Source organism: Phacochoerus africanus, chromosome 11 (assembly GCF_016906955.1).
Source record: "Phacochoerus africanus isolate WHEZ1 chromosome 11, ROS_Pafr_v1, whole genome shotgun sequence".
Classification (NCBI taxonomy): Eukaryota; Metazoa; Chordata; class Mammalia; order Artiodactyla; family Suidae; genus Phacochoerus; species Phacochoerus africanus.
Genome location: NC_062554.1, coordinates 124,097,425 through 124,120,221, shown reverse-complemented (window position 1 = coordinate 124,120,221; position 22,797 = coordinate 124,097,425). Strand labels below are relative to the sequence as shown.

Here is a 22,797-nt window from a genome sequence, read left to right as displayed (position 1 = left end):
AAAAAAATTCCCCTTGCTTTGGTTTCTCAGACAGGAGAAGCCACATGTCTGAAGGGTCACTCAAAGCCAATAATAGAGTCCAGACCTGCCTGGATCCCTGGGGACAGAGTCCCCATGCAGCCCCGTGGCAAAATAGCAGCTCCTTGCCTTGTCCCAGTCCAGGGAAGTGGGGCTCTGTGGTGGGAAGTGCTTGGCATTTGGCCAGCTTCTGGAGCACTGTCTCTCCGCCGTGGCCCTGTGGGTGCTTTGGACTAGATCGTTCTTTGTTGTGGGGATTGTCCTGTGCATTGTAGGATGTGAGCAGCAACCCTGGCCTCTAGATGCCAGTAGCACCCCACCCCCTGTGTGACAGCCTGAAATATCTCTAGACACTGCCAGCTATCCCCGACAGGGAACCCCTTGCCCAGGGTGAAGGGCTGAGGGACCGAGTTCCTCTAGGGAAAGGCTCCAAGCAGAATTCCACCGGAGGGACCCTCCCTCTGTAGCTGGAGTTGAAATGACGTGGAGAGAGGAAATATTGGCTGTACGGGCCTCTCTGCAAGTGAGGCTGGACGTTTCAGGGTCCTGTCTGCCACATGGGACATTGCAGTCACTTCCCCACTTCCCCCCTTTTGTCGATTTTTTTTTTTTGCCTTTTCTAGGGCTTCTCCCGTGGCATATGGAGGTTCCCAGGCTAGGGGTCAAATTGGAGCTATAGCCATGAGCCTACACCACAGCCACAATAACGCAGGATCCAAGCCGAGTCTGTGACCTACACCACAGCTCATGGCCACACCAGATCCTTAACCCACTGAGCAAGGCCAGGGATCAAACTTGCATCCTCATGGATTCTAGTCAGACTCATTTCTGCTGAGCCACGACGGGACCTCCTCACGTCCCTACTTATACTGCCACCCCTTCCTTCCCACCAGGGCTCTGAGATATCACACCATCCTTTTAGAAGAGAGTCTATAGGGCTGTTCCAGTCATGGAGTCATAAACACTTGTTGCTAGAAAAGGTCTTAAGAGAAGGTAGCTGAAAACCAAACAAGAATTTTTTAAAAATTGATTTATTTTTGGCCATGCCCATGGCATGCAGAAGTTCCTGGGCCAGGGATCGAACCTGCACCACAGCAGTGATAGCTCTGGATCCTTAAGCTGCTAGGCCACCAGGGAACTCCCAAACAGGAAGTCTTGAATGCTCTTGAGTTCTCCTTTCTTCCTGCACACGTGCTTAGGGGTGGGCTGGGCCAAACATGTATGCGGAAGAACAATAGCTCACTGAGGCTCAGGAATAGCCCGGGAAGGAAGGCTAGATCTCTGCCCCTGGGCCTGGTTCCTGTCCAGCACCAGCCACTAACTCTGTGGAAAAACCAGTCCTGCAGTCCTGCTACTCATCTGTACTTGCCTTGCTAACCTGTTCTTTTTTTTTTTTTTTTGTCTTTTTGCCTTTTCTAGGGCCGCTCCCGAGGCGTATGGAGATTCCCAGACTAGGGGTCTAATTGGAGCTATAGCCCCCAGGCTACGCCAAAGCCACAGCAACGTGGGATCCAAGCCACGTCTGCAACCTACACCACAGCTCACAGCAACGCTGGATCCTTAACCCACTGAGCAAGGCCAGGGATTGAACCCGCAACCTCATGGTTCCTAGTCGGATTCGTTAACCACTGAGCCACGACGGGAACTCCTAACCTGTTCTTTTTATTCAGATTAGATGGTGAACCAACTCACGATGTAAGTGGCAGACTGGTACAGGGAAGTGTATTTGTTTTTTGTGGCTGAATACCAAATTGCTGTAAAACATAGTGGCTTAAAATAATACTGCTTATTATCTCTGTTCCTGGGGTCATACACCCAGACTTGACTTGGGTGGCTCTGGCCCAGAAGCTGTGAGGAGGGTGCAGTCACAATGGTGGCAGGGCTGCTGTCATTCAAAAGCTTGACTGGGGCTGGAGCATCTACTTTTGTTTGTTTTTTAGGGCCACACCTGCATCATACGGAAGTTTCCAGGCTAGGGGTTGAATTAGCACTATAGCTGCCTGCCTACACAGACCTCAGGCACATCTGTGACCCACACTGCAGCTCACGGTAACACCAGATCCTTCAACCCATCGAGTGAAGCCAGGGATCGAACCCGTGTCCTCATGGATACTAGTTGGGTTCATTACTACTGAGCCACAGTGGGAACTCCAGAACATTTACTTTTAAGGTGACTTATATGTCTGGCAAGGTAGTGTTATTTGTTGGCAGGAAACTCTGTTTTTGCCACATGAACCTCTTCATAAGGCTGCTTGGGCCCGGTCATGACATGGTAGCTGGCTTCCCCAGGGAAAGTAGTGATCCAAGAGAAACTTCTATGGAGTGTCAATGTCTTTTCTAACCTAGCCTCAGATGTAACACCCTCTCCATTTCCACAATATTCTATTGGCTACACAGGCCAGCTCCCTTCGATGTGGGAGGGGCTGCACGGGAGGGTGGGTCCTGGAAGGTGAGGGTCCCTGGGGCCATCTTGGAAGCCTGGCTACCGCCGAAAGCATGGACTTTGGGATCAGAGAGACAGGGATCCACTCCCCACCCAACACTTACTGGTTGTATAAACCTTGGTGAGATATGTGTCATTTCTGAGCCTCAGGCTCTTCTTCATCTGTAAAGAAAGGCTGAGTACGTACCTCATACACATTCATTAATAGATTCATTCGGTTTTGTATGCATTTGTAATGCCTGCTAGTGTCAGACAACAGAGGTCCAGGGGTCCCCAAGACAAGGTGTCAGCAGCCAGAAGCTCCTGGTCACGTGTAATGCGCAGTGATGAGGTGAGGACAAGAGGAGGGCCATGGAAGGGCCATGGAAGCCCCTGCCCGGTGGGGTGGTTGTGAGGCTTAGAGATAATGCAGATAAAGTGCCTGGTCCATATAGGTGGTGGGTAAGTGGTATCGATGACGACGATGCTGAGGACAATGACATTGACGCTGCCTCCAACAGGCAGCACTGATTGCCTGGAGCCCCAAGTCCTGCATAGATTTAGCCTTGTGATTACAGACACAAAGTGGCCCCAGATGGCATCAGTCTGCAAACTCAGCCCCGTGACCTTCCTCCAAACATTTGGCCATCGTGTCCTCCCTCAGAAGGCAGACAAGACCCCTCTGCTCAGCCTCCTGGCAAGTCCCAAGACAGTTCCGCAGAAATGCTGATAAGGGTAAAGAGTATCTTTTCAGCACCTACCGGGTGCCAAGCAGTTGAACTCTGTGCTTTATGTGAATTACTTATTTCTTGCAAAAGTCTGGAGGCAAGAAACGTGAATATCACCATTTTACAATGAAGCCAAGCCCACATACTAGAAAAGAGCCTTAGGTACCTCTACTGTCTCCACATGTTAGTCCTTGGAAGGCCAACAATCCCCGTCTCCAGCCAGGCCTCAGTTGACCAGCTATATCTCCTCTCTGAGGCCCTGGAGAACTGCCCACACCCTACCCCAAGGGCATCAGGGGGTGACTCCAGCCACTTTCACCCGTGGAAAGCTTGCAGCAGCTCTGGCTGTTCAGCTTATTCTCCACACAGGAAGAGCCCTAAGAGCCTGCGGTACTGTCGCAAAAGAAAAGCAGAGTACACCCTACTTGTTGGTTGCCATCTTGATCTTTCTCCCACCCTATGTGAAGTGCTGCCGTGGGTTTATGCCAAGTCTTTTTCCAGCTCCAGGGGACTTTTGCCCACAGCTTGCTCCTGCGCATACGACTACATCCCTGTCTTGTTACTCCTGTGTTCTGGACAGGGTCCTATGGATGCTGGTGCAAGAAGATGCACCTGGAACCCTCTTTTTCTCCATCCTGCACCCATCCAGTCTTTCATCCAAGGGACAGTGGCAGGAGCTGGTCTCAGAGGCCACACGTGTTGTTTTTTTTTTTTACCATGAGTTTTGTTTGATTTTATTTTTATTACTCAATGAATTTATTACATTTCTAGTTGTACAATGATCATCACAATCCAATTTTATAGGATTTCCATCCCACAACCCCAGGGCATCCCCCCACCCCCCAAACTCTCTCCTTTGGAGACCATACGTTTTTCAAAGTCTGTGAGTCTGTATCTGTTCTGCAAAGAAGTTCCGTCTGTCCTTTTTTCAGATTCCACATGTCAGTGAAAGCATTTGATGTTGGTGTCTCATTGTATGGCTGACTTCACTCAGCATGATAATTTCTAGGTCCATCCATGTTGCTAAAAATGGCAGTATTTTGTTCCTTTTAATGGCTGAGTAATATTCCCTTGTGTATATGGACCACCTCTTCTGGATCCACTCCTCTGTCGATGGACATTTAGGTTGTCTCCATGTCTTGGCTATTGCAAATAGTGCTGCCACGAACATTGGAGTACTTTGCGAGTCATGGTTTTCTCTGGATAGATGCCCAGGAGTGGGGTATTTTGTTTATTTATTTTGTGGCTGCACCTATGGCATGTGGAAGTTCCCGGGCAAGGGATCAAACTCATGCCACGTCAGTGACAATGCCAGATCCTTAAGCATTAGGCCACCAGGGAACTCCACACACACGTGTATTTTATTCCTAACTGTTTAAGGGGCCTTGAGCACATCACTGTTCTTGACACCGAAACAACACAATAGCTCTTGTCCGTCCTCACCTACTGGGTTATGGAAAGAAGGCACATGATGCTGGACTCAGGCACTCCCTGAGGTTTTCTTCACACTGTCCTTGCACGGGGCATAGCTCCGTAGCGAGAGTGATGGTGTTGGGTTTTGGATATTCCCAGGAGAGCTGGGAGGGGGAGGAACGTGGCCAGGCATCATTTTGGGAGCTTACGTGCAGGCTCTTCCCTGCCTGGTCCCTGGATTTGGAGCAGCCTTGAGTTTCATGTTGAGGCCTGTGCTTTTCTAGGTGTTATATAATATTGCTTTCATGTTCGCCAAGAAGGAGGAATGGAAAAAGGCCGAAGAACATTTAGCGTTGGCTGTGAGCATGAAGTCTGAGCCGAGACATTCCAAAATTGACAAAGCCATGGAAAGCGTTTGGGTAAGTGCCCTGGGGAAGCCGGCGGTGAGGGGGGTTGATTGGGTTTGCATTTGTCTCGGGCACAGGTGGACTGGGACCCCATAAGCATGGTGCTTTTACCTCTTCTCAGCTCTGGGTAACACTAAGCTCAGGGTAGGTATGGTTCCTATACCTCTAGGCTGAGGCCCTAGAGGTATGGGACAGCAGAGCCCTGCCAGGCACCCCCTACAAAGGGGGTCCCCAGGGCTTGGAGGGGCCCAAGCACATGAGGCAGAGGCTGGGCCCTGTACTCATCCCTGGGTCCTCACAGTCTGGCTCTGTGCCAGGCACGAGATGGCTCCAATGAAAATGCGTTGAGGAGCTCCTACTGTGGCTCAGCGGGCTAAGAACCCAACCAATATCCATGGGGAGGTGGGTTGGAGCCCTGACCTTGCTCAGTGGGTTAAGGATCTGGCGTTGCCGTGAGCTGTGTTATAGATCACAGACATGGCTCAGATCCCAGGTTGCTGTGGCTGTGACATAGGCCAGCAGCTGTAGCTCTGATTCAACTCCTAGCCTGGGAACCTCCATATGCTGCTGGTGTGCCCTAAAAAGACAAAACAAACAAACAAACAAACAAAAAAACTCATTGATTATATGAACAAATGGTGGAGATTATCCACGCTTTGAGCATGTCGGGGTTTGAAGCTGGTTTTAACACTTTAAAACACCAGCAACACTGGCTCCAGTCAGTCCGTACGTATCTGTCCACGTTCACGGACACCAGTCCCAAGAGAACACTGTCGGGGGCCTTGCCTGGGTCCTGGGCCACCCTTGTGGTTGTGGTGACAGCCCCACCCAAGCCACGCAGAGTAGGGGGTACCTCCCCTGAGGGCGCTGGGCAAACATACCCACAGACGTCCTCACAGCCTAGCCTCTTGTGTTAATGTGACAGTGAACCCAGATGTCCCTACCCTAGACACCTGCAGGAATAACAAGACCAGCCCTTAAACACTGAGAACCAGTGCTCTTGTGAGGTGGTCTCAGTGGATCCTTGCACCCAGTCAGTGAGGGAGGCAGGGTAAGCCTCACCGTTTCACAGGTAAGAAAATACTGCCTTCTCTGTGCTTTAGAAACAGAAGCTGTATGAGCCGGTGGTGATCCCTGTCGGCAGGCTGTTTCGGCCGAACGAGAGGCAAGTGGCTCAGCTGGCCAAGAAGGATTACCTAGGCAAGGCCACGGTAAGTCAGGCCACTCACCTTCCCCTGAGGCCCCCCTGGCATGGGCCGTGCAGAGCAAGGTGGCAGGCCCTCTGGGGACAAGAGCACCTGCTCTGTGCTTCTGCCCCAGGACGACAGGGACTTCTATCCCAGGGGCTCAGCAATCCCCTCCTTAGCCACTGTCTACTTCTGGAAGCAGGCAGCCCTGAGAACGGATCCAGGGTGTGAGCAAGGAGGGGATCTGGGGAAGCACCGAAGGATGGGAAACAGTGCTGGCCGGGCCCTCGTACGTTCTCTCTTGCGTTTCAGGTCGTGGCGTCTGTGGTGGATCAAGACAGCTTCTCGGGCTTTGCCCCACTGCAGCCGCAGGTGAGGTGGTCCCGGCCTTCAAGGGAGCGCTCTCTGAAACACGTGGCTGGGGACAACGCTTGTGCCGAGCTGCCTCTTTCAAGGGCTCCTTCAGCTGGGCTCGCAGTGCTGTGGAGGGCGTCTGCCGGCCATCCTTGCTCTCGGGGCCCATGGCTAGTGGGGCAATAAGCAGGTGTAGGTTTAATCTCAAGTCCTCGGGAACCAGCCCTCCTGCTTTGCCCAGAGTGCCAGGCTTCACTTCTCTCTGTTCCAAGACAGCTTCTGTGGGTTGGCGCCCCTGAAGCCCTGACCATTCTCTCAGGATGTTGAAACACAAGCTGTGGAAGGCCTTTCCACAAGGCCTCCACTCGGACACAGGACACAGGGGCTGGTAGGGGCCTCCCTCAGGGCCCGAGGCTGTGGCTTGTCCTGGCTGCAGCCACCTGCAGAAGGTTCCCTCGGGAACACAGGCCGGTGCCCAGAGTGAACCATCTTTCTGCCCGAGCTGGGCTCAGGGAGACAGTTCCAGATGGATTGAATGATGGTGGGTCTGGAAATGTGAATTCAGAGCTTCCTGATGCAGGGAAAAGGGTGGGACAGGCTGAGGAAAATTCCAGCTCTGCGGCAATAGAACCAGGCTGGACAAGAGTTTTGGGCTGCACTCACAGAGGGAGGGGTTTCTGAGCCTGGTGCCCACTGTCCGGTGTGCACACCTGGTCCCTCTGAGAGCTGACTGGGGTCAGAGGGATGACCCGGGCCTAGAACGGGACTGACGCCCGGGCTCTGGAGAGTAAGATGAGCAAAGTGGAGAGCCAGAGTCAAGATGCTTTGACTTCTTTCTTCAGCATGAAGTTGAAGAAAGCCTCACAGGACCCCCCTGGGCTTCAGGGCAGTGAAGCGGGGTGAGGGGATGGACTCAGAGAGGAAGAAGCCTGGTGACTGGGCTCCGTGGTACTCAGCGTACAGTAGCGAACACACCTCCAAGGGGATTCCTGCCTGGTCAGTGGATCTCGAGCTGATTTGAAAATCCCCAGAGTGTCATGTGATAGAGCAGACATTTCTTCTAGAGCAGAGTTTTGAGAAACCTGTCTTAGAAGGGGACAGAGCTCAAGGTCAGAAACACCCCGGTGATGCCACGTTGCTCTGTGACCACTGAACCCCAGAAACCAGGTCTGGCTCAGGGTGAATTGCTGTGCTGGTAAAGCCTCTGCCCAGGGAGCTGGTGGGAGGTGTTACTTCCCAGCATTTCATCAGGGTGCGCTGTGCCCTCTCCCTCGACGGTGTTCTGATTGAGCCAGAAATGCATCCTTTGATTTCCTGGTCTGGAAGGAGGCTGAAATTACGCTTAACAGTCTGTTCTCTCTCCGCCTCCTTCCCTTATTTCTCATCTTCTCATCTTCATTTCTCTCGAATGTTCAATAGGCAGCCGAGCCTCCACCCAGGCCCAAAACCCCAGAGATCTTCAGGTAAGTTTGATTGAGGCCAAAAGGCAGGCTATCCCAGCTTCAAGCCCAAAGCAATGGCGAGAAAGGGGTGAAGAAGCTGAGGCTGGGGTCAGGGTCCACATTGTATGGAATTTAGCCTGGCGCTGCTGCTCCACCTGTTTTCAAGGGTAGGAGGGAGTGACAGGGATGGCTCCTCTAGTGCGGTGGGGCCAACGGCGGGGGCCTGGCTAGAGATGCAAGGTGTCCCTGTGTCTCCTGTCCACGTGCACAGAGAGTGAGGGGGTTGTTGCCGAAGCGAGTGTGGCAGTGTCCGGGGAATTTGGCCCCCAGCTGGCAGAGTGACCTCAGGGTGGAGTGCGCTTGGCCCCACGGGGCATCCTCCAGGAGGAGCGGGATGCAGGGCTCTCTGCAGAGCAGAGGAGGAAGCCAGAACGACATGTCCTTTCCTGTGTGGGCGTTTTTCACTCCCTATTGGCACATGCTTTCTGAAGAAGTAAGAGGAAGGACCCAAGAAAAAGGAATCCTCCTTCTGTAAGATGAGAAGCCAAGGATGAGATGACCTCCGGCTTTCTTAAGAATGATCTGGCAATGAGGAAGCCCGCTGAGCTCCCCCACCCAGTGGGAAGACTCTTACAACAATGAAAAGAGTACCAAAGCCGCTGTACACAGGAAGGGGCTGGACTAGCTCATGACCAGTCTCTCCGTGTGCCGGTCCAGACCGGATCCCTGTGGAAATGGACAGAGGGGCTGCAGGGACAGAGCAGGGCTGGAGGGAGCACGGACCGGCCTGTCATCACACGTTCCAAAATGGCACAAATAGGGAGTCCCGAGGGCCAAGCGGGTCTCCAGGGCATGGTAAAGGGGCAATGCCGTTGCAGAGTCTGGCAAGGCAGCCTCCAGCCTCTTTATGCATCCCTCATGGCTCCGGCTCACCTGCTCTCCACCCAGCCCTGTGTGCCTGGCCCCACACTGCTCTAGGCGATTTCTCTTCCCTCGCCCCCCATCTTTCTCACTGGCCGCTCCCACCCGCCTCTGCCCTGGGCCCTTCTGATCCGGCCCTGCCCAGACTTGGGCTCTGGCCAGGCACACTCAGGAAGCTCCCTATCCAGCACCGTGTCAGATCCCACTCCACTGTAGGGTTCTGGAGCGTGCAGGCGGGCAGTTCCTGCAGACCCCTCTCAGGATCTCAGGCCAGCCAGCCCCCTGCTCAGGGCCACCTAGGCAGCTGGAGGGGAGTTACAAGGTGTCTGGAGCACCTTCTATTGCATGTCCGAAGCGCCGTGGGAGGGGATGTGATCCAGGCTAGACAGTGGCTGGGATCTTGTGTCTACCCCCTCCCCCACCAGGGCTCTGGAAGGAGAAGCCCACCGCGTGCTGTTTGGGTTTATGCCTGAGACACCAGAGGAGCTCCAGGTCATGCCAGGGAACATTGTCTTTGTCCTGAAGAAGTGCAACGATAACTGGGCTACGGTCATGTTCAACGGGAAGGTATTCAGAGGACTGGGGGTGGGTTTGGGGCACGGGGTCCTGGCAGCACTTGGCGGTGCTTCCTGAGGAGCAGCATCTGCTACCTTATTCGCACACCTGCCATCCTCTTTCATCTTCCATCCGCCCCTCCCTGCGTCTCCGGGTTGGTCTGAGATGAGGGACTGATGAGTACATGTTTGTTTTCCCTTCCTGGCTCCCCTGTGCTGCCCTGCAGAAGGGGCTTGTTCCCTGCAACTACCTTGAACCAGTTGAACTTCGGATCCATTCTCAGCAGCAGCCCCAGGTAATGTAGTGTCGAGGTCTGGCCCGTTCCCCCTGCGCCTTAGCCCCTGATTTCATGGAGGGGAGAAGAGCAGTGCAGAAGATGCTCCGAAGACACGCTCGTCCTGAGCCTGCAGAGCTGAACCTGGGGGTGAAGGAAGAACCCAGATTGTTCAGCGGAGGCATCAGCAGGACCTCTTGGGACCCCCCAGCTCTGTGCTACCTCCTAGTCAGTGACTTGACCAAAGCTACAGACTGTGACGTTTTGGTCTTGCCAGAAATGTCCTCTTCACCTGGAAGAAGAGTCTGTGTGTTGGCTGGTAAAATCCATTCAGAATAAGAAATCTGCTTTAGGAACTCTCATTGTGGGTCAGCAGTAACAAACCCAACTAGTATCCAAGAGGATTTGGGTTCAATCCCTGGCCTCGCTCAGTGGGTTAAGGATCCAGTGTTGCCATGAGCTGTGTAGGTCGGGGACGCGGCTCAGATCTGGTGTGTCTATGGCGTAATCCAGTGGCTATAGCTCTGATTCGACCCCTAGCCTGGGAACTTCCATGTTCCATGGTGTGGCTCTGAAAAAGAAAGAGAAAAAAAACAAAAAAACAAAAAAACAAAAAAACGGAGAGAAAGAAATCTGCTTTAGAGCACTGAACCTGAGCAGGCCTTGCCAGCCACTGCTTCTGATGCTCCGCCACCCACCCCTGCTGCCATCGCAATGACCTGCCCTTCTGCCAGGCCTGGGGAGTGGTCTTTGTTGGATCTGAGCAGCCAGACTGATGTCTCATGGTAGTGGACCCTGTCTCTCTGGGCTGTGCAACTACTTGTTCCTGTGGGCTTTGCCCTCCCTGGTCAGGGTCGTGATGACCAGATGAGTTAAAAGTTGAACATGCCATGCAAATGAGAAGGGGAATGTACCCTTTGAAGGAGCAAGATGTGAGGTGAGAGAGTGAGCGAGAGCAAGACTCAGGGTCCCACCCCACCTCCATGGGTTTCCACGTGGCCAAACGCAGTGATTACGCAGCATGGCGCTTCTTGCTGGGGCTCAGGGTTCTTATTTCTACCGTGATTTGTTTTCACCTGACCAACCCTGCCCCTCATTTAACCAACACTTTCCTTAGTCCCCCCGGATGCCACCATCACACCAGCTTTTAGGAAGTCAGGTGCATCTGGTTCCTTTCCGTAGGGGGCTGTGGGGTCTGCCCGCCCCTCTCCCATCCCTGCCTCAGATGTGTCTGAATAAAGGTTCTCATCATCTCCTTTGTCCCTGCAGGAGGATGCCGCCCCAGAATCTGATATCCCAGCTCCTCCCAGTTCCAGTGCTCCTGGAAGGCCCCAGTCATCAGCAGGTTAGTGTCTCTGGATCAACAGCCCAGGGCTGGGTGCACGAGGGCTCCAGGTTGCTTCCCAGTGAAGAGTTGCTCTCCCAGCCCTCCAGGAATCCAGTTTCTCCTCTTCCCAGTGCACCACTCAGCTTATGGCCACACGGCCCCAGACCCCCCTCTCTCCTGTACCACCCACCCACCCCAAACACAGGAAATAGATGCCCTTCTTCGCTGTCTGCTCCAGAACACTCCTGGGGCTGGGGGGGGGACGCAGGGGAAGGGAGGGTCCCAGCTCAGGCAGCCCTCAAACCCCTCCCTGGGTCCTTAAGTACTGAGACCATATTCCAAGAGGAAAGGCTGACATAATTGCACACAGTTCCCTGGGGTGGGGGTGGGGGTGGGGATGGAGGGGCTCTTTTCAAATGTCCGAGAAGCTCTGTCTGGAAAAGAAACGGCTCTGCAGAGCCCTAAGGGATGGACACAGGACCAAGGGGCAGATGCGAAAGGCAGTTCCTCCCAATGTGTGGAGACAGCTGTTCTGGGCGCTCATGGGCTTTTTGTCACTAATGCGGGTTAAGCAGGTTCCAAGCAAGTGCTCAGTAGGGATGCACTGAAGAGGTGGCTTGTCCAGATCCTAGATGCTGACTGTCATGCCCACCTGACCATCAGAATCACGTGGGTTGCTCCCCACCCCAAGTTTTCTTTTGAAAATATCAGGCCTACAGAAAAGTTGGAAGTTTAGTGCAATAAATACCAGAGTACCACCTAAATTCAGTAACTGTTAATATTTTGCACCTGCTGCTAACTCTAATATAAACTTTGTTGCTAGTGGCTGAGCCACTAGACTCATAGGTGACACAGACTCATGACACTTCACCCTACACACGCCAGCATCTGCCTTCTAAGAACAAGGACATTCTTCTGCATAAGCACAATACAAGTGTTATATATAGGATAACATTCATATAATATATGTTAATCATATAATATATATTGTATATTTCACATTCAAATTTCTCCTATTGATAGGTTTTTTTTTTTTAATTTTCTGTCTAGGGGGTCCATCAAGGATCACATATTAACCTAGGAAGATTTTAAGAATATAGGCCTTTGATTAAAAAAAAAATAATAGGAGTTCCCGTCATGGCGCAGTGGTTAACGAATCCGACTAGGAACCATGAGGTTGCGGGTTCGGTCCCTGCCCTTGCTCAGTGGGTTGACGATCCAGCATTGCCATGAGCTGTGGTGTAGTTTGCAGACGCGGCTCGGATCCCGCGTTGCTGTGGCTCTGGCGTAGACCGGGGGCTACAGCTCCGATTTGACCCCTAGCCTGGGAACCTCCATGTGCCGTGGGAGCGGCCCAAGAAATAGCAACAACAACAACAACAACAAAAAAGACAAAAAAAAATAATAATTGTTTTTGGCCTCACCTGTGGCATATGGAAGTTCCAGGGCCAAGGCCCATACCACACCAGTGACAACACTTGATCCTTAACCTGCTGAGCCACCAGGGAACTCCTGACTCTGATTTTTTTTTTTTTTTAGGACTAGAATCAGGTATGGGAATCTGTATCTCTAGAAAAAAACTTCCCAAGTGATTCTGCTGGTCAGCTAGGTTTGCAATAAGTGGTCTTTTTGTTTATGTACCCCCGCATAGTGAACATCTTTATACATTATGCAATATCTTCTATACATTATACACATACTGCTATATTAATAAATTTTGCACATTAGAAAACATATACAAAAATAAACAAGTGGTCCCAATAGTTCTTTTCGTGGCCCCTGGTTCCTGATTTTTGTTTCTACAGAGCCCACTTGTGTCACTGATCTTTGGGAGTCTTGCACCAGTGGCACTGCTACTAAGTGACCTTTGCAACTCCTGCCTAAGGCCACGGTCCTCTGATAATGACCTGTACGCTCCCCAGCAGCAGAGTCTGGGTTCGTTTGTGTGTCCCGGGCTTTGCTCTCCACATCTCCCCAGTCATCTCCCTTGCAGTTTATTTAGGTTAATAATCCCCCCAGAGGTGAAGGGGTGTAAAGTTGGGTGCCCTGTTCTAAGGCATCCTATGTATGGCGGGGCTGGCCACGAGTGTTCACTCATCATCTTCTTTTGTTTTACTCCTTACCTTCTCCATTTAGGTCAGAAAGAACAAGAAGAGGCCAAGGTAACAGTTGTTTTCCTTGTACTGTTTCAAGTGGTAGAGAATGGAAGAGCTTGGGCTGTCCACCTAAGCACGCCCATGGGCATGTCTCCCTGGATTATCATTGAAAGAGTCCCAAAGGACGGGTAGACCAGTTGCCACCATACATCCAGGCCAGTCCAAGGGCTAGGATCCCCTCCCCCGCAACCCCACACGATCTCTCCCTCCTCCACGCAAACCCTGCCTACGAACCATGGCTGGTGGGCCAGATCTCGCCCAGTGGGAATGCTCACCCAAGTGAGAGTTGGGCTGGAGGCCAGGGCTCCAAAGGCCCTTTCATGTTCCTGTGAAACAGGTTCCTCTTGGCCTCTTCTTGCCACAGAGGACTCCCTGTGATCGAGCACGGTGCTCGGAGGAAGCCTCAGACACTGGCGAGTTCCCTTTTCTTCTTCTCCCCGCAGGAAGTCAGGCTCAGTGTTCCCATGTCCTACACACTCAAGGTGCACTACAAGTACACGGTGGTCATGGAGACTCAGCCCGGGCACCCCTACAGCCAGGTCCGGGACATGGTGGCCAAGAAGCTGGCGCTCCTGCCCGAACACACTAAGCTGAGGTGAGCTCCATGCAGGGAGTGGTGAGGGGCACAGCTGGGAGCCTGCTGCTGGCCTGGAGGATGGAGCAGGAGGAGGGTGGTTGTGCCCTGATACTCTCTGACATGCTTCTTACTCATTCTCTCTCCCCAGCTATCGGCCTCGGGACAGCAATGAACTGGTGCCCCTTACAGAAGAGAGCATGAAGGATGCCTGGAACCAAGTGAAGAACTACTGCCTGACTCTGTGGTGTGAGAACACAGTGGTGAGTACAGGGAGCCTAGGAGCATCCAAGGCCATGTTTCTAACAGGCCACTTTCTCAACAGCAGTTCACCATTTCCTAAGCCCCTTCTGTGTACCTGGCCAATATGCTTAGTGTTGGGGATACAGTGGGTAACAAGCTGAGCCCTGCCTTCCTTCCATTGCATCCTCCCTCAGTTGCATCCATGAGAGGGGTTCCCATGTGAGAAGAGCAGACCCAGGAGCCCATAAAGGACTCAACTCCCTTCCTGCTGCTGCCACATCTAATCGTTGCAAGGTTAGGTCCATCATTATCGAGCAAGGTTGGAATGAAGTCATAGCTTGAGGCTGAGCTCAGACATTCTTCACCTTACGTTCCCACTGGGAAGAACACTTGGGGTGAAGGAAAATGGTGAGCATTTCCTTAACAATGAGATGACTTGGATAACCACCTCCTACCAATGGCAAGCATCTGTTAAGAACTTCCCATGCCCCAGATACTGTGCTAAGTGCACTCCGTGTAGCCTCACAATCCCCATAACGCTGTGAGATGGGTATTGTTATTCCTAGTTTATAATTTAGGTAACAAGGCCAAGGGAGGTCAACCTGGCCAAGATTCCGTAGAGCCTGCCTGTCCTCTTGACCTTCACCGCACTGACAATGAAAGGGCAAGTTGTCTACAGGCAACGAGGTCTAGAAAAGAGTTGGCTGACTTTCCAATAAGAATAAAGGGATTCAGGAGCAAAGTTAGAGCCTAGAAGTAGTAGGTACAAGTCAATTCTCCTGGCGTTTATCCCTTAGTCTCCAAGGGAAATGTTGCTATTTCTTTTGGGTGTAGACCTTAATTCTCTCCCCCAACAGGGGTCCTTGGAAAACCACCATCTGCTTTCTGTCAACATACTTTTTTGTTTGTCTTTTATGTAATTTCATGTAAGAGGATCGTACAGTATGTACGTTCTTTTGTGTTTTAATGGTCCTTTCCTTTGGCATGCTAAATGGGATTCCATTGAATGGACACCACACCTTGCTAAATCATTCACCTGTCTGTGTACATCTGGGTTGTTTCCAGCATTAATTCTTCAACAAACGTTTGCTGGGCACTTAACTGCTCTCTAGATAGGCACTGGAGACATGAAAACTGGTGAGACCCAGGCCCTTCTTGGGAGGAAGACAAGGGCAAACAAATGACTACAAATCATGTGTTAAGAAAACTGATGAAGACACACAAACGCCTTACTGCGTTATGTAAGCACTTGGGAGGGTATCTCACCCCAAAATGCTAAGGGGAAGTGGGAGAAGTCAGTAGCTGTCCTAGAGGAAATGATGCGGAAATTGCCAAGTTTAGTCTTAAAATGGCATGTAGAAATTAGCAAGTTGGAGGAGATTAGACTGGATGGATTATAGAGATGGAGAGAACAGAGGGAAGACCACGAGAGCCAGCGTAGTGGGAGAGAGGCCTCAGTGTTACAGGATGCAGCAGGGACACGGGTGGGAGACAAGGCTGGAAAGGCAATGGGGCAGAACAGGAGAAGCCTTGTACATTGCTGTGCTAGGATGATGTGCTGAGCAGGGGAGAATACAGTGAGGTCTTGCTTTGTCTCCTTTGACAATTCAAGGAGCATATGAGCAAGGTAGGGAGCTCAGCTAGGCTGGCCAGTGGGCTTCCTCTGAATAATCGGCTCCCCAGCCACAGTCCCGAGGCAGGGCAGTCCTAACACAGAGGTCCTGAGTCTGCCATCTCCCCTGCCCAAGGCTGCTGGGAAGTGGAGTCCCTGTGACACTCCAGTTCTCCCTCTACTCCCCTGGGCTTCCTGCTTTCGCCTTTGTCAACTGTGGCACCTGCTGTTACATCAGCCTAGGGGGTATAACATTAAATGGTTCCTGAGTGAATCCTTGGTCAGCTACTAGTTTTTACCTACAAGTGGATTTTGAGACCATGGAGGTGACCGGAGCAGGGAAGCTGTTCCAGACCATGTTGAACTTGGGCCCACAGCAGAAGGCAGAGTCCGTCCTCCAGACTCTGATGCCCACAGCGGGACAGGGGCTTCTGCTCAGTTAGGGAAGGGTTTCCTTTGTAGATTCTCAGTCAAATCAAAGACAAGTGTTTGATGTGGTGTTGGGGGGGAATAACTGGGAAGGGAAGAATTACAGAGGATGGGCCTGGAGGAAAACCCTGTAGTAAACCCCACTAAGTAAACTTAGCGGTTCCCTAAGAATTCAGAAAATTGCCTTCAGGAAGTAGAACCATTGAAGCCGAGACTCCCTGGGGCCTCTGGCTGACAGCAAAGGCCCCAGGACTCCAGGGGTGAGTATGTGCCAGTGTAAGGGGTCCCTTAAAAATTTGAAAAGTTTTTCTAGGTTTTTCAACTGTTTTTGGATTTACCCCTTAGCTCTGTTTTGAAAGGATTCTGCTTAGAAAGAGTTCTGCTCTAAATCTGAATTACTTCACTGGAAAGGTTTTTTGTTTTCTTTAGTTTTTAGTTATTGTTAATTTTTGTTACCAAATGTTAACGCTTGAAGGGAGTTTTTGATGGATTTGGGATGGTGCAGAAAATTTGAGGTTCCTGGGCCAGGGATTGAACCTGTGACACATAGCAGCGACCGGAGCTGCTGCAGTGACACCACCAGATTCTTAACCCGCAGTGCCATATGGGAACTCCAGAACATGTGTGTTTCTGATAAGCTGCCTAGCGTTTTGTGTGCTGGGAAATGGGTGTTGAATTTGGGAGTTAGGAACCTAGCTTTGACTTCTGGTTCTGTCACTAGCGACTCAAGCTGTCTTTCCATCTGAGAAGTAATAGCAGTACCTATTCTACTCTTTTCAGGACTCCTCTAAGGTTTCAATAAGGTTTTAAGACAACCTATGGTCTTGCAGAGCTTTAGGTTTCGTTTACCCAACCATCCAGCGTTCATAAAGTTCAAGGCAGGCCCTATGCTTGGCACTGATCACAAACTCGTCTTTTCTGAGTTTCTATCTCAGGTGCTACATCGACTTTTTGCCAATGGATTTCTTTAGTGATGTTCAGTGTTCACTGCAGAAGTTAGGAAGACTAACAGGCTCTTTGTTATTTCAGGGTGATGAGGGTTTTCCAGATGAACCCAAGGAAAGTGAAAAATCTGATGCTAATAGCCAGACAACAGAACCTCCCCTAAAGGAAGGGAGCCAAGTGGTAGCACTCTTCAGTTATGAGGCTACCCAACCCGAAGACCTGGACTTTCTGGAAGGGGACATCATCCTGGTGATATCAACAGGTAGGTGCTACTCCTAGACTATAGAGGCTAATTTACGTGTCGGCAGAAATGAATCCAAGGGCAGAATCCAGTGAGCTACAAATGTTCACCAGGGGATTCAGCGTCCTTCCTAGCTCTCAATGGAAGGGAGCAAAATCAAGTGACCACCTTTCCATCTGTTGCTCTCAGGGGCAGGGAGGCAACAAATGGCAATTTCAATCACATTTTTTTTTTGTCTTTTGTCTTTGTTGTTGTTGTTGCTATTTCTTGGGCCACTCCCGCGGCATATGGAGGTTCCCAGGCTAGGGGTCGAATCGGAGTTGTAGCCACCGGCCTACGCCAGAGCCACAGCAACTCGGGATCCAAGCCGCGTCTGCAACCTACACCACAGCTCACGGCAACGCCGGATCGTTAACCCACTGAGCAAGGGCAGGGACTGAACCCGCAACCTCATGGTTCCTAGTCGGATTCGTTAACCACTGCGCCACGACGGGAACTCCTCAATCACATTTTTGATTATAAAGATTGTTTTGGGAGCCATGGATTCGCATACCACAGTTAATGAATGGGAAGGTGGCTGGAATCATTTTGCCTTTGATATTCTACAAACTATAGTTCTTTGAATTGATGTACTTTTCGAAGACGAAGGAAGAAGAGAGCAAATCTGCCCTTAAAAAGTAACCATTCAGAATTGCTCTCTCCAGTGACTTTCCTGGTTGTTATGAATCAAGTACATGACAAATTGAAAGAGTAAAGGTTCTAATGTAGTGCTTCTCAAAGTTAAGTATGCCAACATATCCTCTGTAGTTTATTAAATAAAAATTCATTACATGGCTGTGCCCATGGCATGCAGAAGTTCCTGGGCCAGGGACCCAACCTGCACCACAGCAATGACTTGAACCACAGCAGTGACAGTGCTGGTCCTTAACCCACTGAGCCATGAGGGAACTCCCAAATTTGCGTTTTTAACAAGCTTCCAGGTAATGCTGGACTACTGACCATACACTGAGGATTGTTCTAACTCACAATTTGAAATAGTCTTATTTCTGTCTGAAAACAAGAATCCCATCAAAAGCTTCCTTCACATGGCTGAAATGTTGTGCGTTAACAATGCAAAATAGTGAAAACCTAATACTGTTATCAATTATAACAGAAAATCCAATAGATTAAACAATAGAGTGGAAGACTGTAAAGTTGATGGGGTAAAGAGTGAGCATACGGAGTGTGTGGCAACTAACTCAAAAGATGAGGAATGAAAAACAGAAACATGATGCATAAGCAGTGCACATCTTTCAAAAGGGAGAATGGAAACTCAATCACAGAGTTGGGTTTAGAAGTTCCCATTGTGGCTCAGCAGGTTAAGAACCTGAGCAGCATCCATGAAGATGTGGGTTCGATCCCGGGTCTCGCTCAGTGTGTAAAGGATCTGGCATTGCCGTGAGCTGTGGTGTAGGTTGCAGACTCGGCTTAGATCCTGTGTGGCTGTGGCTGTGGCCAGCAGTTATAGCTCTGATTTGACCCCTAGCCTGAGAACCCCCATATGGTACGGGTACACCCCTCCCCCCCAAAAAAAAAATTGAAACTTTATCCTAATACTCAAGTAGCAATAGCCTTCAGCATAAACACTTGGTGGGGCTGGGGGGTAAGCGCAACTGTATTCAACACTTGAGAGACTATTTCAAAGTTTTTCAGATTTTAATGTGAATCATTTGGGGGATCTCGTTAATACAGATTCTGAATCAGGTTTGGGATGGGACCTGAGATTCTGCATTTTTAAGATGCTCCTAGGATCCATGACTTGCATTATAGGGGGATGAATCAAGACAACACTCTGCAATTAGAATTACCTTGGGTGAACTTTAGAAAATACTCTGATGCCCAGCCACACTCCACACTAATTAAAACAAGAGTTCCTGAGGACAGGATCCAAGCACCAGTACTGCTGAATGTCTGACCTAGATGTCTTACATATGGCCTGGTGGATGGACTTTGGAGGTCATATTAAGCTGTCTGATATTGGCAGAATGACCCTGAACAAGCTATTAATCTCTCTGGGTCTTTCCTTAGTTAAAATGTGGATGCTATCTATCTACAACTGAGTTATTATGAAGTCTGTGCCTGCACTTAGAAGTTTCAAAATAGCTGCCATGAAAATCCTTATATTTTATAAACATGGACTGAACCCACCACTAGCTCCATATACTAGTGAACATTCATTATTAATATATTTAGCCAACAGCATGTCCCTTTCCTACAACCAAAGATTCACAACAAGCTAAAACTCAGTATGTTAAAAAAAAAAAAAATCGTATCTAGGGATTCATTGTTTTTTTCATCTTATTTCTCTGGTAACTTTTAGAAAAATCTAACTCATTCTTCTGCATTTTACTCCTCCACTGTCATGTCTAAGACAGAAACCAACAAGATGGCTAAGTCCTTCCTATGTTTGCTTTTTCCTCCAGTCACTTTCCATGTTGACTTTCCCTGTTAGCACAACTGCAGGTGGACAAAGACTGACAAAAGATGTATGGAATATTCAGAGGAGGGAATTTCCCTATGATTGTTCAAGAACTCTAAGTATATGTTTCCTTTTATCAGTGAATGAAGAGTGGCTGGAAGGGGAGTGTAAAGGGAAGATTGGCATCTTCCCCAAAGCTTTTGTTGAAGAACGCGCAACCACAGATTTGGAAAGCACTCCTGGAGTCTAGGATGGTTCACAACATACACAGTTGAAGGAAAGGTAGCACTATTAGTTATGATTTAATCCTGTAAATCATTTGCAGGATTTAGCACGCCTCTGCAGTACTGTACAGAGACATAAATGGTTTGCAAATGTTAACATATCTACTCTCCCCAGTGAAAACTTAACCTATTAGACAAGGATGTGAGAATTTATGATGACTTCCCTGGGGCTAGGGAGGGGGGTGGTGGTTGGAAGTGTCCAGAAGGGCACCAGGGGTCTTCCAGGAGGCCAATAATCTGTTTCTTGCTCTGAGTGCTGGCTGCCCAGATGTGTTCAGTTCATGAAGATTCACCGAGTTGTACACTTATTGGTACACTTCTCTGTACATATGATGCCTCAATAAAAAACAAAGTAATGAGTGTATGCCACTAATACTTAAAGTGACAATAAGAAGCTGTGTTCAGGCCAGTTGGTTGGTACTATCCTATTAGATAACACTTTATAATATATATATTATATATATTAGTATAATATTATACTAATACACATGATGGTATTGTTTTGGTCATCATTAAACCAAATGGCCTGGTTTTTCAGAGTTTAACTTGGGTGAAAGTTTCTATAAATACTAGACCTTCAAAGACCTGGCCTTCATCCCCCTTCTTCTTGTAGAATACATGTGATTTTGGTCAAGTGTGTAGGTATCTGTGAAAAGCACAGTTTAGGGATGAACTGTAGACTGAATCAACACCAAGGTGAAAGGGCAGCTGCTGGCACTGGCTCCCAGCACAGTGATGGCCCAGAGGCTACCACTGGGAATTGGGAAACTTGAAATTCAGCCCCAAAGCAAAGAACACTAATTACTGTTGCTGCTCATCAGACTCAAGTGTGCTTCATGGGCCAAAAGGATAAACCACCTCTGAGTTGCCTCACTGACCACAACCGACAGCAGGGATAAAAGTGCTGGGTCGTTAACTCCTCTGTATAAGCCGTTCTTTATTTATCAAGAGAAGTTTGAGTTTCTTTCTACCCCTTCATTCCACACCCATAATCATGCACGTTGGTTTAGAATGTTACTAAAGGCAAAAATAACCCCTGAGCATATTTGATTTTTGACCTTCTTTGCTTTCCCCTAGATGACTGTGAGTAGTTTGTTTTTTAAGTTAGATTCTCTTTCAGGATAGGAAAGAATCTGTACACAGATCTGGTTGGAGAGAACATGGTTTAATTAAAGGCAAAGCTGATTTCAGCAGCTGCAGGTCTTGCACAGACAGACCAAAACAAAACAGAAAAAACCCCCCCAAAAAAAACAAAAACAAAAAAACAAAATACAAAAGAAAACTTTACTACACAAAACCAGTTTCTGATAAAGATTCTCCTCTCCCTCATTAACTCCACACTGAGGATGATAAGGCGAGGAACCCCGCCCCAGGAGTCAGAAAACATTCCAAACACCAAATTCTCATGCAGAAATGGGGCTGCAGATGGGACGTGGGCACTACAGGAGCGAGACGGTGAAGCCGGTTAGCTTGAGGTGCAAGAATTGGTGACAGTTCAAACACTGGAATGTTGCAGCTGCCTGAATGCAGAGCTCACACACACAAAGTGGGTAAAGGCAGCAGGGAAGGAGGCTTGGGAGGGAGGGAACTGGAGGAAGGTGGGCCAGGGAAGGGGCTGGAGAGAAGCACAAAGGGTTTCATATTGCCATTAGGTGGGGGACGTCACCCTTTCAGACCTTTCAAAATAAAACAAAAAAACCCAAACACCATGTCAAACTAAAAGCAATAATGGAAGCATACGGGACTCCAACCACTCTCTTCGAAGAGCAATGAGCATTGATCTCACCCCTTTCCTTTGCTGGGGTTGCCCAGACTCCAGTGACGACCGGGGCTCCTGGATGTGCTTTGCTCTGCAGCTGTTTTGCAGCTCTCAAGTCCCACGCCAGCTCCACACACTCACACGCACTCCCCTCCCCTCCCGGAGAGCAGATGGGCTGGAGTGCGTGCATGAACACTCACACACACACACACACACACACACACACACACGCAAAGGAGAGACCTCCCAGAAAATAACCCTACCCTAGCACAGCAACTGGACATTTAGATTGTTTTCATAATTTCCCCTTAAAATATTACTTTTCCAGGAAATCACTATCAGAAATGCTTTTCTTCTGTCTCTACACAAGAAAATTTTCAGTCCTCTTTCCTTCTAATAAATATCAAATAAAAGTTTATTTTCCTTCCTTTCGCCTTTTCCAGAATGGACTGCGTTGTGTCTTCTTCTGTGCGTGATGCACACGTGTCCGTGTTGCCTTGAATTTCACTCTGAAAGCAGAGGCTGGGAGACTGCAGCTGGGCGGGGGCCCGGCCCCTCTGTGGGCGGTGCAGACGCCGCTGCCGCTCGCTTCCTCTCCAGACTGTCCTTCGGGTCCCAACTGCTGGACCCCATGCTGTTGCTTCTTGGTGAGATGTTGTACACATGAGGAGTAAAAATGACGACTAGCACGCAGCAGAGGGTAGAAGAGGGATGGAGGTAGGGACGAGGAGGAGGTGGGTGGTAAGTAGGATGGGGGGCACAAAACCCAAACAACAACAAAAACCACACTGAAAGCTTCTACCTATTACAGTGTGTCAGGCCGTGAATGGCTAGCCTGCCTTCTGTGAGACTGCTTGCTATGCTACCATAAAATGTACAGGAGTCAAAAACATTAATTTAAAATCCTACAGCAGTCGTCTGCTAGTCCAGCCCAGCACCACCACCCACGCTGCATCCTCGACTGGGGCTCGAGCACCTACAGAGTGAAGGGCATTTCCTGCTGGAGTCTCCAGGCCAGAGGCGGGCCCACCAGAACCTTCTGAGTCAA

At 49.8% G+C, this 22,797-nt stretch overlaps 1 protein-coding gene across 3 annotated transcripts in view; it reads left to right on the top strand.

The window, feature by feature from the left end:
* The window catches only part of NCF2 (neutrophil cytosolic factor 2), a 42,926-nt gene extending 22,576 nt beyond the window's left edge, over positions 1-20,350 (top strand). For all 3 annotated transcript variants that reach the window (XM_047754438.1, XM_047754437.1, XM_047754436.1), the window contains exons 4-15: positions 4,866-5,000; positions 6,092-6,199; positions 6,488-6,547; positions 7,949-7,992; positions 9,318-9,459; positions 9,674-9,742; positions 10,991-11,066; positions 13,185-13,210; positions 13,648-13,799; positions 13,930-14,041; positions 17,092-17,269; positions 19,847-20,350. In XM_047754438.1, the coding sequence (XP_047610394.1) occupies positions 4,866-5,000; positions 6,092-6,199; positions 6,488-6,547; positions 7,949-7,992; positions 9,318-9,459; positions 9,674-9,742; positions 10,991-11,066; positions 13,185-13,210; positions 13,648-13,799; positions 13,930-14,041; positions 17,092-17,269; positions 19,847-19,956 (1,212 nt within the window). In that variant the 3' untranslated portion in view covers positions 19,957-20,350. The remainder of the gene's footprint in view (positions 1-4,865; positions 5,001-6,091; positions 6,200-6,487; positions 6,548-7,948; positions 7,993-9,317; positions 9,460-9,673; positions 9,743-10,990; positions 11,067-13,184; positions 13,211-13,647; positions 13,800-13,929; positions 14,042-17,091; positions 17,270-19,846) is intronic.
* The last annotated feature ends 2,447 nt before the right edge of the window (positions 20,351-22,797 follow it).